General features: G+C 44.6%; 1 protein-coding gene across 3 annotated transcripts in view; it reads right to left on the bottom strand.

The window, feature by feature from the left end:
• COL4A2 (collagen type IV alpha 2 chain) overlaps positions 1–13,233 on the bottom strand; it is a 170,191-nt gene that overhangs the window by 56,171 nt on the left and 100,787 nt on the right. For all 3 annotated transcript variants that reach the window (XM_053380243.1, XM_053380245.1, XM_053380244.1), the window contains 7 exons: positions 11,280–11,342; positions 10,194–10,238; positions 9,629–9,682; positions 7,841–7,907; positions 6,882–6,983; positions 5,050–5,205; positions 3,229–3,321 (listed from right to left, as the gene is read on the bottom strand). In XM_053380243.1, coding sequence (XP_053236218.1) covers positions 3,229–3,321; positions 5,050–5,205; positions 6,882–6,983; positions 7,841–7,907; positions 9,629–9,682; positions 10,194–10,238; positions 11,280–11,342 — 580 coding nt within the window. The remainder of the gene's footprint in view (positions 1–3,228; positions 3,322–5,049; positions 5,206–6,881; positions 6,984–7,840; positions 7,908–9,628; positions 9,683–10,193; positions 10,239–11,279; positions 11,343–13,233) is intronic.

Raw genomic sequence — 13,233 nt, 5'->3', positions numbered from 1 at the left:
AGAGGGCTTCGTCAGTGTCTGGATTTACTATAATTTAAGGTTATTTTTTACCTTCTTTTTTGAAAAAAATGTGGTAATTTCTACCATGGGAACTTTGGTATAAATAAGTCTGCACTTCCTTATGTTTTATCATTGCCTCAATAAATCACATTGCTGCATCCTATACTTCTTTATTGACAATGATGACAACTTATAATTAAAAGCAAAAGCATTTCATTTCTTTTTTCTGTAACTTGTTTGCTTATATTAACATTCAATAAAAACAATGAAAAAAGAAGTCACTCTTGTTCCTGTAAATTACAAAAAATCTCTAAGATAATGTTTCCCTGTAAAAGAGGCAGAATTTACAGTGTATCCACCTTGATACATGCAAACCACTTCTCCAAGCACTGCAGTGATTACCCAGGAGTGGTTTTGCCTTCATTTGGTAACAGATCACTGGAAGCTTATTACAAAATGATATACGAGTTTGTTTTCTTCAATTATGGTTGTTGTTGTTAAATAAGAACAACAACAAACCAATAATCCTCACTCCCACAACACATTTAAAAAGGCATTGGATGTCATCAGTCAAAGGCCTGGTTGAAGAGGAAAGTTTTTGCCTGATGGCCGGGGAGAGTATTCCACAAGCAGGGAGCAACTGCAGAAAAGGTCCGTTGCCACCCTCTGGGCCTCTAGCTTAAGCTTATTTGCGAATGTATAACTAAATAGGTAAAGGTAAAGGGACCCCTGACCACTAGGTCCAGTCGTGGATGACTCTGGGGTTGCAGCGCTCATCTCGCTTTATTGGCCAAGGGAGCCGGCGTACAGCTTCCGGGTCATGTGGACAGCATGACTAAGCTGCTTCTGGAGAACCAGAGCAATGCACAGAAACACTGTTTACCTTCCCGCCAGAGCAGTACCTATTTATCTACTTGCACTTTGACGTGCTTTCAAACTGCTAGGTTGGCAGGAGCAGGGACTGAGCAAGGGGATTCAATACTTTGAATCAAATCAGCTCTCAAGAGAAATGCCCCACATCCTTGAATGCTGTTAGATTGCAGAGTCTAAAAATTCAGTTCAGCTCTCTCTGTCTCCCTCTCAGGCCTCTATTGTTTTTCATTCACAAGTAGCTTACCCCTTCCTTTGACTAGTGGGGTGGTGGTGGAATAGGAAATATTTCTCTTTTCCTTTTTCCAGCCTTCTTGGGCCATTTTACCCATAGTTCCCCTAATAAAATATGTTCCTGGTAAGGTTGCCACCAACTATTAAGGGAATTATAACTGTCTTTCTGGCTCCATTAACTTCCTCCTGTCCAAACTCCTAATCCTACAACACTAATCTCCCTTCTTGAAGAAGTCTAGCTCTCCTGACTGTCTTTAAAATATAACAACAGATAATCAGAACATAGCAGAGTTGTCCTGTATCAAAAAGCATCTTCTAACAATTGGTACCTATTGAAACAAATCCTAGGCTATTCACACATCTTTGTCAAGTCTGTAAGGCAAATTCACAATAACAACCCCATTCACAGGAATTTTATAGCAAAACCTTTAATGTTTATTCAGAATTATCCGATTCAATTTATGGGTGCATAAGGATAACAACTTTGACCTGCTATTTGCACATTCTGACCAGATTCAGAACATGTTAACTTTGAAAACTTGTATCTGGAATCCCATGGCAAGTTGAATAGATCTCTATTTGCATGTTGGGGGGGGGAACTATTTTGGGGAGATGACAAGAAGTGAAGAAACATCTCTCCTCTTCTTCTTTTTCTTCTTTTACTACTAATACTACTATTGAATTGGTTCAAATCTTTGTCCCACACAGGTAAATACTATTCAGGCTGCAAAAAAGTTTGTCTCCTGAAAATAAGGGAATCTTGAGATGGGATTGAGATTTCAGGGGTTTCTGGGTCCTGAATTATGAATTATTTCAGCATTACCCTTTACTTATTGTTAAAATTTATACCTCCCCCAATAAGGTCACATGGCAAATTACAAGCGGCATAAACAATTGGCATAAATACAGTCATTAGTCACAAACAGAGGAAGGTCTTCAACACAGCACTAAGCAGATTACTCCATCAGTGCAAGCATTTCTGCTGGCCTGATGGAACAACCTGCCCTCTCCTCCCCTTATGTGCTGTTCTGGGAGTTCTGTTGACCCCCAACCCCCAAGAAGAGTGGGGGGAAACCCCACTGGGCAGGGTTTGTTAACCGAATCTGACTATAAATAATCAAACCCCCTAAATAGTAATTCCAACGGCCTCACTCACAGTATTTCTCACGCATAGGCGCCGACTCCATGGGGCTTGAGGGGGCCCGAGCCCCCTCAAAAATTCGTTTGGGGGGGCTCCGCCCCCCCAATAATCTCCGGCGCCCCTCCAGCAGAGCGCCATCGCCGCCCCTCCCCCAGCCCAAAATGCACAGGGGGGGCGGGCTGCATGCCTCCTGCCCTCCCTCCCGAGCAAAAGCTCCACCCAATTTCCTTTGGAGCTGATTAATAGGCGCAGCACGCTCTCCCCTATTCGCTCACGAGGAGGCGGCGCCACTTTATTTGCATATTCATGAGCTTATTTATTATTCATGAGCTTTCCCGGGCCCCCCCAATATTTTTTATAAGTCCGCGTCGCTGTTCTCACATCTGAAAAACAGACGACAGTCGGTGCTGGAACCTGGAAGTAGATCCTGGAAATGGGGAGCACCCTGGAGATTCCTGGTCTGCGAGGAGACCCTTCCAAGAGCCCAAAGAGGAAATCCTCTTCAAGCTCTGGGGAGGGTCTCCTCGTGAGCAGAAGACCTCCCTGCTTAGCAGTTGACGTGTGAGGTAGCGCAGAAGCCACCGCTTTCTCACACGTCAGCTGTGCAAGCTACACTGTACCTCTGGCTTGAGCGGCTTCCTTGACAAGCTCTGCTGACATGCTGGGAAGAGGCTTCCCGACGTGGCTCAATGGAGCAGCAAAGCTGATTCAGGCGACTCCCCACCTTAGACATGTCCCTTCGGCTTCTGCGCAAGAGTCAGAAGAGCAGTCCAGCTCTGTGGACCAGCATAGCTGATGTGTAGGGAAGAAGGGTTTTTTAAAGAAAGGTTTTAAATGACGAAGGCTGAGACAGGGATAGTACAAGACTCCTAATCAAGGAGAAAAGTTGTCTGGTCTCAGGATATTGTGCAAATTAAGCCTCTCCCTTTCACGACAATCCATAGCAGACAACACATGAAAGCACCAGTCCACGTGTGCCTTACCTTTCAACCCCTTTTGCCCTCGTGGTCCTGGGTAACCTTGGTTTCCTGGAGGACCAGGAAACCCTGGAAGACCCTTCACTGCAACAGAAGTATCTGTAGAATGGGATCATTTATTTATTAGATTTTGCAAATGTAACAAGAAGGGAAATAAAGCAACATCATTAGGTCATTTTAACAATAAACATAATCAATTAGTCCTGAATTAAATATGCAGTACGGGTCAATATAAGCAGTCCATATAATAGGTATCCAAACTAGATTGACTATTATAATATGTAGAAAGGGCGGTGAGATCACCAGACCACTGAGTAGTAGATGGTGAGTATTTACTCTCCCAGTTTCAAAGTCTCTTTGCAAACACAGGGCTTTGAGGAATCCACTTTTGTCCATTTGTTAAGTCTCCAAATCATATGAATATAATTTAGAAGTGTGTGGGCATCCACAGAAAGAAAAACACACAAAACACTCCCATATCATCATTATTATTATTTATTAATTTATATATCGCCTCAAAGAAGCATTATCAGCATTGCATCACCAGCATCTATCTGAAATGGCCTTCCTTTAAAGGCACTGTGGAGTTCAATATGTCTGGAATATCCATTTTTGGTTATTCGATCTCATTTTTAAATCTCAAGAAAAATTATGGGGGGGGGAATAGTCCCCGCATGCATAAGTGACATAGAGTGGGGAGCATCCCACTTTAAGAGGGAGGGCATGTGTGGAGGAGTGAGAGAGGGACACCCAGGACCGCTGCCCAGTCTGTCCTGAGCCTGTTTGCCTGCCTGCCTGCCTGCCTGCCTGCCTGCCTGAGGTGATTTGCCACCCAGGAATTGCTTACAACGAGTCCCTTTACCGTGCAGTTGGCGTTCATCTTTCTGACGGCGAAAATGTTTAGTTGGCCGATATTATCAAAGGCATAAAAGGTTGGTTGCAGGTGTGAGGGTATTGGCGCCGAGCTTTGGGTTTGTGTGGCGTTCAGGCATTGGAATAGCAATGTGTGGGGGAGGGGAGGTGCGACCATCACCTGCCCCTCCGTGCTCAAGGGTATTCCGTTAAAGGAATCCTGGGGTGTGGATCTCGTCCGAAGCCCAGGGAGGGGCTAGGGCCATGCCACAACTCTAGCGGGAACCCAGGGGATTCTTGAGTTGATCCACATCGGCAGGGCTCCCCCTACTGGTGGCTTACCCTTACCAGACTCCCTGCAAGGAGGGAAGGAGTCAGATATAGTCAGTTGATGCCAATGCCGCTCACATTCTGTAACCAATAAAGTTGTGGCCTAAATTTTGCCCATTAACATTAACCTAAAATTCTGTGTCCGTATGTCTTTATTTTCATGGGGTGGCTTGGGGCTTTGACATGCAACAGTCCATGCAACCAGTACAAAACAGAAAAGTCTTGTTCCTTCACACTCTGAGAGACAGTGTGGTGTAGTGGTTAAGAGCGGTAGTCTCTTAATCTGGTGAACCGGGTTCGCGTCTCCGCTCCTCCGCATGCAGCTGCTGGGTGACCTTGGGCTAGTCACACTTCTCTGAAGTCTCTCAGCCCCACTCACCTCACAGAGTGTTTGTTGTGGGGGAGGAGGGGAAAGGAGATTGTTAGCTGCTTTGAGACTCCTTCGGGTAGTGATAAAGCGGGGTATCAAATCCAAATCCAAACTCCTCTGCTTTAGGATTCATTACCAAGTGGAAAATTTAAAAATCTCACTGGTCTTTCAAATAGTTTCCAAATGCTTAAATAGGAAATTTCCCAGAATATTATTGTCAGCACTATCATGTAACTTTTTAATGTTAATTACTTTAAAAAGTTCTGGGTTCCTACCTGGACTTCCTGGAGGGCCAGGGACACCTGGTGATCCTTGTAATCCAGGATTGCCATCTAATCCTGGAGGACCTGGATAAACAGCTGCGAAACCTGGATCGCCAGTCAGGCCTTTGGGGCCCATTTCTCCAGGCAAACCTCTTCCCACAGAGTTATCTGAAATGAGAAAAGCAGGTAGGTATGCATTATTTTAAGAATGCTCTAGATAAAAAAAATGATATCATATGTCAAGGCTCCAGGGATACGCACAATTATGTACTTCAAATACCTGTCAACACCCAGACACTAAATCTTTGATCAGAATAGTAATAAGAATGGAATAGGTAAACTAGGGTTTTCATTTACTCACAAAGGAAAGAGAGGCGAAGTGACTTGACCAAAGCCAAACTGCAAACAACAACTCAGTAACCCTAAAGTCAGTCCACTGCTCTCTCCAATGCCTCTGGGTTATATTTCTTTACCATGCAACTGCTACACAATCTTTTACAAAGATTAGCACTTAGCACTGTATTAGCACTTCAGAGATAACATAATGTCCATTGGTCCTAGCTATAATTCAGCTGGAGCATTGTCTATTAACTAATAGTAAGCGCCTCTTTTTTGAAAAAAAAGAAAGTATAGATTGTGAATAATGGTAGAATCATAGTTCTGTAAAGAACCAAAAGTCCAGATCCATTCCTAATGGGTACAGTGAGGTTAATTCCTACAAAAACAGAATGCAAAAGTGTTTTTCATTATTTTTCTAAGTTAATCACTGCCCGAGCTGATATGAAGTCAGGCATGTCCAGCTTCCATTAGGCTGCGATCTATCCAATACAAAAAACTGGCAGTGATTTACCACACTCTCCCATTGTCATTCTTCAATTTAAATATATTATATTTGGCTGGGGAAACCCAGCTAGATGGGCAGGGTATAAATAATAAATTATGATGATGGTGAAAAAAATAACAAATTATTACTCCCACACCAGCCCCCTCCCAGGGCCCGTGGCGCACATGGGAAGCCAACACGCTCCTAAATGTCCAATTCCTCCTTTATCAAACGAAGAGCTGGGGGGGGGGCAGCAGATTACTTTCGAGTAAACACAGCTAGGCTGGAGCTGGAAAGGTGAGGAAAGTTCTGCATCCACGCACAACTAGGAAGGAGAGGGCATTTTCTTTCCATGGGAACCAGCGGGTGGGGGGAGGGGGATTAGGGATCTAATTGTCTCTCTCAAACGCTGCCCTTCACGTGGCTCCCTCTGCAGCACTGCAGGCCAGGTGGAGTCCACGCACCTCCCTGCCCTGGGGCTTGGCTTGCAGGGGCTGACTGGGTGCCTCTGCAGCGCTGCAGCCTGTGCGGAGCCTGTGCGCCTCATCTTTGCCTCCCTGCCCCGGGGCTGCAGCTTGTAGGGGGCAGAGGCAGGCACCTCTTGCCTTTCAGGGCCAGTCACCTGACTGGCCGTTGGGGAAAGCCTGCAGCTGGATGCTTGAGATGGCCAGCGCCAGCCTGAGCACTTGCTGCAGCAGCCTGGCTATATGTAGCCTCGACTGCCCATGCGGAGTTGCTCCAGTTGTGGCTAAGCATGTGCTGAGGGCACCTGGCGACCATGAGAGAGGGCGGTGGGCGGAGGCGTGCTGAGGCCTTGGTCACGATCAACAAAAATCCATTGCACAATCGATGCGTTGGACATGTCTGCTGTAGATGATTCAAGCTGCATAATTGTTTGCTGCGATTCAGATAAGAGCAACAAATATGAGAATGAAATAAAAATAATGTAAATGTGAATGTGAAAAAAGTGAATTTACTATTCCCAAGTCAATATTGGAGTAAGAAAGTGGCTGTAAATTACCATCTGATGATCCTTGTGGACCAGCACTTCCAGGACTGCCTTGCTCGCCCCGGTCACCCTCGGGCCCAGGAGCACCAGGGAGTCCCCAGTCACCTCTTGCACCTGAAAATATCCCCAAAGTACAGATTGGATTTCAGGCTTAAGGACACAGATATAGAGATTTATCATGTCTCCCAAATGGGCATTTAGCCACTACCCATTTTTGCTTGCATACTACACATTCTCAGAGCACAACACCCTCACAACCATAACCCAGCTGGATCAAGGTCCATGAAGAGGAATTCATTAAGTTTCTGTAGCCCATACTGTAACCCGCTTTCTCCATCTCCTGCCAGTCCCCCAAATCTAATTTCACTGAGTCCTCTCCACACCTTGGGAAATGCTGGTTTCCCCATTGTGGCATGGACTGTGACAAGTGGGGAGGATATGGGTACACAGCTCTGTGCCCACATTGAGTTATTAAACTCACCCGCAATAAGCTCCATTTTCTGGATTTGGACCGTTCAGTTACTTTTCGTCATAGTTTGGCTTAGTATGCCATCCTTGCATATGTAAGAGCCAGGAAAGTTTATTCTGGCCACTGCACTAATAACCCTGGCAAGTACTTCATACTGCCACACAATATACTCTAATAGGGATGTTGCCTTCTTAAACCAAAGCAATGCACATGCCTCCCAAGCAGTGGACATTGAGGAAGGTTAGTTGCCCCAAGAGGAGTCAGCCATGTCACAACTCCCACCCCACTTTACTGCATGAAAATAGTAGGCTGCATCAAACATATTCAGCTGCACTAAAAGAAGGGGTTTTGTGACTGTACTCAATGGCATGGAGTGCCAGCACCTCTTTTTTTCACACCAATTACAACCATTTTGTGCTGACACCTTTGGAATTTTTATCAAGATATGACTACTATCACCTCATTTTTTCAAAAAATCAGAAGAAGGGTTGAAAAGCAATACCTTTTATTAGTTTGGGATATGGTGCATAAGCTGGTGGTCCTTGAGCACCTTTGTCTCCTGGCTCTCCCTGTGTAAATGCAAATTCAGTTCACTGGTTTTATTTGTGGTTGCATGTAAAATACTTTCCTTATTCTGAACAAATAAAATAAATACAAACATCCTCCCTCATGTCACAGGAATTTGTCTAAGATTGCCTCTCATTCCCCACAAATTTCTGTAATTTCTCTTTGTCATCTTTCTGCACATGATCCATGTGAGTTAGAATGTCTGTACCAAAGTAAATTTTTGCTAAAATAAATATATTTTAGGAGTGTCATCTCCTCTGGAGTGAGCAACACATTAAAACCTCCTATCTTCCTTAAAGATGAATGCTGTATTTCTTTTTTCTTTTCTCTTTATTCTTGTAAAAGGTAAAAATAACATTTACTCACTCGGAATACTTGTTGAAGAGTAACAAATACAGCAGCTTTTTTCAGGCAGGCTTAAAATGGTAATTCAGTTAAAAAGACATACTTAAGTCTAACATAAAATGGAGTCTGAATTTGGAGCTCAGACACAGCAGGTGTTTTCACATTGCTGGTAGAGTGGAAGAAGAATGGCAAGGGCAGGAGGTAAGAGGGTGAGGTTTGCGACAGGGGAGAGACTGGGCTGGAACCATCAAGGAAGGCCTCTGCCTGACCCCACAACCCCAAACATTTTTTGAAATGTTAAGATATTCTTATCTTGAAGTTTTCTCATTTGTATTGTTCGTATTTGAATTTGTGGTTTACTTAGGGGCCTTTGGGGGGCAAAATAAATAAAGAGTAATGTAACATAAAAAGTTCCAATTTCATCAAGCTGCGCTGTCTTGGACACCACTTGCTCCACCCTGGGATGGACTCTGCTGGTAAGGAAAGCAGTCGGCCACCAGGGTACAAACGTATCTTCCACAGCACACAGGGCAGTTCATGGACCTCTCACAGGCATAGTTCATACATAAAACTTAAACCATGCTTTTTTCAACCACTGTTTATTAAACCATGATTTAGCGTTATTTGTGAACCTAGCCCATCATCTTAACTATGCTTTATTAACTATGGTTAAGAGTTGCTTTCAAGTTAATGTTTGCAGTTGGTTTGGACATTTACCACTGGATTATGTGTGACCCTGGACCTTCTCCTTAAGCAGCTGTCAATACCCAGAAGCTACAGAGAGGAGAGCGGCAAAACATTCAGCTGCATTCCAGGCTCAGCAGCTCTCACTGGTTCTTTTAACAATTCTGTTTAAGTGATTGTCGGCCAGATGCCTGAGTTTAACTATCACTTATTAAATACAGCTAACATTGACTGTATGAACCAACCCACTGACATCCCTCCAGCTTGTTCTTGGCAGGTCTCTCCTTCCATGGACACTCAGGCCAACCCCCTCCATTGCAGTAGACATGTGGGCTGCATCTTCCTTCCTGCCTGGAATGTCCAGGTTTGGTTTTATTTGCCATACTGGGATTGTCTGGCTTACCCAAGCCCCACTCTTCCATCTGCGCTTGGGTGCTATGCAGTTGTTGTACCTCTTGCCTGGGTCCCATGACTGGCCAGGCTCTCTTGTGCTTTCCTATGGGGTCCGGAGTATAGTGAAGGAATGAAGGAGTGCACAGGTGATCCCCTACAAGGTGTTTCTCACCTTCACCAGGCCACAACACTTGGGATTATTGACCAATGAAGCACAGAATTTGAAAAGAGCCCTTCTGTACAACTTGCTCCAGCCCTGGAATTAATATTGTGCAAGCAACATATTAGAATAACAAGCTACCTTAGTTCCTTTTTGACCAGGTATGCCAGGGAAGCCATCAGGTCCTGGGAAACCCTGAAATACAGTTCAAAACAATTGAAAGTACTTTCATGATTTTATCAAAACTCCATAGACAATCTTTCATGCTTCCCCTCTCACCTAAATTCACTCTCTAAACTCTCTCTCCCCCCCCCCCCCATTTGTTAGTTGCCGCTGTCACCTTTTTAAGATAAACTTTCTGGATATTGCACAAGTATGCACTGCAGCAGAGGAAGAGGTGGGAACTAAGACCATTTTGTTGGCTCTGCTAAAGGAGCAGCTCCACAGGGCGCTTGAACTGTTTTCATCCAATCTGTGTGGGATAACCACACAGCCTCATATAACCAACATGCAAAAGTCTAATGAATGCATGAAGGGGTTAATACCATACAGTAAGCTGTCCTGCTAGGCTTAGCTAAGTCCACTTCCCCTCACCTTGGGAGGGCACAAGTGGAGAAGGGAAGGAGATGGAATGGGAATTTCCCCTCCAGCTAGTTCCTTATTTCAAGATCCAAGCCACAATCTGATTTCAGGGCTACAAACTTACCACATCCCCTTCTGTTCCAGTGAGACCGTTGATTCCCGGCAAACCCTATGAAATCATGGTTGGTTATTTATTTATTTATTTATTTATTTGTTTGTTTGTTTGTTTTCCTGTCCTTCCTCCCACAGGAGCCCAGGGTAGTAAAGGTAAAGGGACCCCTGACCATTAGGTCCAGTCATGGACGACTCTGGGGTTGCAGTGCTCATCTTGCTTTATTGGCCGAGGGAGCCGGCGTGCAGCTTCCGGGTCATGTGGCCAGCATGACTAAGCCGCTTCTGGCGAACCAGATCAGCACACGGAAATGCCGTTTACCTTCCCGTCGGAGCGGTACCTATTTATCTACTTGCACTTTGAGGTGCTTTCGAACTGCTAGGTTGGCAGGAGCTGGGACCGAGCAACGGGAGCTCACCCCGTCGCGGGGATTCGAACCGCCGACCTTCTGATTGGCAAGTCCTAGGCTCTGTGGTTTAACCCACAGCGCCACCCGCATCCCCAGGGTAGTAACTATCAAAATGTTAAAGCAGAACAATCTAAAACAAAATCATATAAAACCATTTAAAAATAAGTTAGAACTAAAAAAATATACAAACAAATACATGTCCTCATAGTTACTAATTTCACATTTGTTGTGTAATTACCAATCATCAAATGCCCTGGTGAACAGGAATGTTTTTTCTATTTCCCCTGAAAGTCAACAGTGAGGAAGCCACCTTGTAGAGTTAGAAAGAACCACAAGAGCCATCTAGTCCAACCCTCTGCAATCCAGGGTACTAACGGGGGGCTTTAACAACAACAACAACAACAATAATAATTAATTTCTACCCCATTATTTGAACTCGCAAGCCTTAGACTAAGGGTCTCATGCTATCCCAGCATGGGGGGAATTCGTTTCTGATGCCAAATATGGTAAAAACCCAGAACCAACAGTATCACCCAAAATAAAATTTGACCAGATGCATTTTCTAAATCCACACCACCCAAAATGTAACATTTAATTGTGACAGTCTCTGATGGTCTGGTAGAATAACAGGGAAAATATCATATTGAGAATGGCAAACAATTTGCTCCTTATTTTGACCAGATACTTACTCTTTGTCCTGTAAAGCCTGTTATTCCTTCCTCTCCCTTTTCTGCTGAAAGTGCATGATGACCCTAACAAAGAAAGAAAGAACTATTTGCTCTGATTTAACATCACAATTAGATTTAGCACGATAATCAAATTGTACGCATTGCTCCTTCTGGCAACTCCTGCAGCCAAACATATAGCTCTGCTTTCCTTTGGACCCCATTGGTGAGGCTGAGAGATGGGTCCTGTTGTCTGGGCCGCCCAGGACCTCCAGACATACAGGCCAGGCTTGTACTACGAATGCAGTGGTTTGACTTCACCCCAGAAGTCATACTCCATTGTCTCTCAAGACAGATGAATGCCAACAATCAAATTGCATGGAGAGGATCTTGACAATAGCAGAGAGAGCATTTCCATGAACAAGTATGGGCCAAACATACTCTCTAAAGCGTATGTTTGTCCTGTTCACATTTAAAGCACAGGCCTCCCTTTTACAACAAAAAAAGAGTGTGAGAGGGAAGCCTCCCCAGTGAGCTTTGCTGTCTGCTGCTGCTTTAAAGCAGTTTTCTCCAGTCCTGCTTATATTACAACTGAGCCAAGCAGGAAGAACTTTGCATAGAGATAGGAAGTTGTGATGGGTGATAAAGCGCCTCAAAATTCCAGCAGAGGGCAAGAGCCTCTCTCGGATTGGCTGCCAGAGGGGAGGGGCGGAGCAGCACTTTCAGAGGGAAAATGGCAAGCGCTGTTTCTGAGGAAGAAGTTGGACAGGGCTTGGTTGGGATGGGAGAAAGGGATGAGGAGAGGATTTGACTGAGGGATCCAAGCGGCACATCCGCTCGGAGGAGACTCTCTCTAGCCAGAGGAAGGAGCCTCGCAGCTTGGCTAGGAAGAGCGGGTGGAGGGTCTGGGGAAAGTCTTCTGACAGGAACTAACTGGAGGGCTGAGTCTGAGCCAGGAGAGGGAGAAGAAGATGGGGGAAGACAGACGAAAGTGGGGTCTCCTTCCAGGCGGGAGGGGAGAGATCTTCTAGGCCAGAGCTTTCCAGACTTTTCATCTTGATGACCCACTTGTCAGAGATGCCTCGTTTTGGGACACACTACTTCCGATTTACTAGCAAACGGGAGGCTAAACAAAGCCCTTTCTAGCCCCGGAAGGAGCGCAGGGAGCATTGCTCTCTTCTTGGCAAAGAAGACCAGTAACAAGGGGGAGGGGACCCCCTGGGTCTGTTGTACTATTTGAAAATACCTCAGTAGTGGGATTGCTAAGAGAGGGGAACTGAGGGAAAGTGCTCCTTTGCTCAGGAACCAAATTAATAAACTGTGTTAAAAGGAATGACCTTAAGCATCTGCCTGAACTAAGCATAAGGACCTAAAAAGCAGTAACAGAAACTGAAGTGTAACAACAGATTATGAGTAAAGGGAATTTAAGAGTAGCTGTGCCTGTAGTGTTGTGTTTAAGCCTGTGACATCTTTATACTTAGTTTAAGTAATAAATTAACTTCTACCTGAAAGAACACGTCTCCTGACTCAAATTTGTTTCACAAACTTTTTGTAAATACAACTTTTCTTGTTTGATCAACTCCTGCCTAAGACTTGAAATTACTAGGTTTTCCCTCACACAAGACCTGTGGTAAATTGTAGACTTTCATTTAATTGGCATACTGTGAGATGGGTCTGCTATATTTAATTGGGGGCAGTTAGAGGGGTGAATCTGCTACATATTAATTGGGAGTTAGTGGTGGGATCCGCTACAGAAGTGCATCAAGATAGTGAGGATCCCACATGCTTTCCCTTTCCCTTTATGAAATAGATCCTCCTCTACTTTAATAATTTTTAACAGTGAAATAGCTCCATAAACAATGGAGGAAACCGCAGTTAAAATCTCCTCATGTAGGAACAGAAACTAATGCTGTGGCAAACAAAATGAACTAATGAAGGGACAACTAAGAGGCTATTAATCACAAACCACCAATGTATA

This window comes from Podarcis raffonei, chromosome 3, assembly GCF_027172205.1.
Source record: "Podarcis raffonei isolate rPodRaf1 chromosome 3, rPodRaf1.pri, whole genome shotgun sequence".
NCBI classification, from domain to species: Eukaryota; Metazoa; Chordata; class Lepidosauria; order Squamata; family Lacertidae; genus Podarcis; species Podarcis raffonei.
This window is presented reverse-complemented; position numbering and strand designations above follow the sequence as displayed.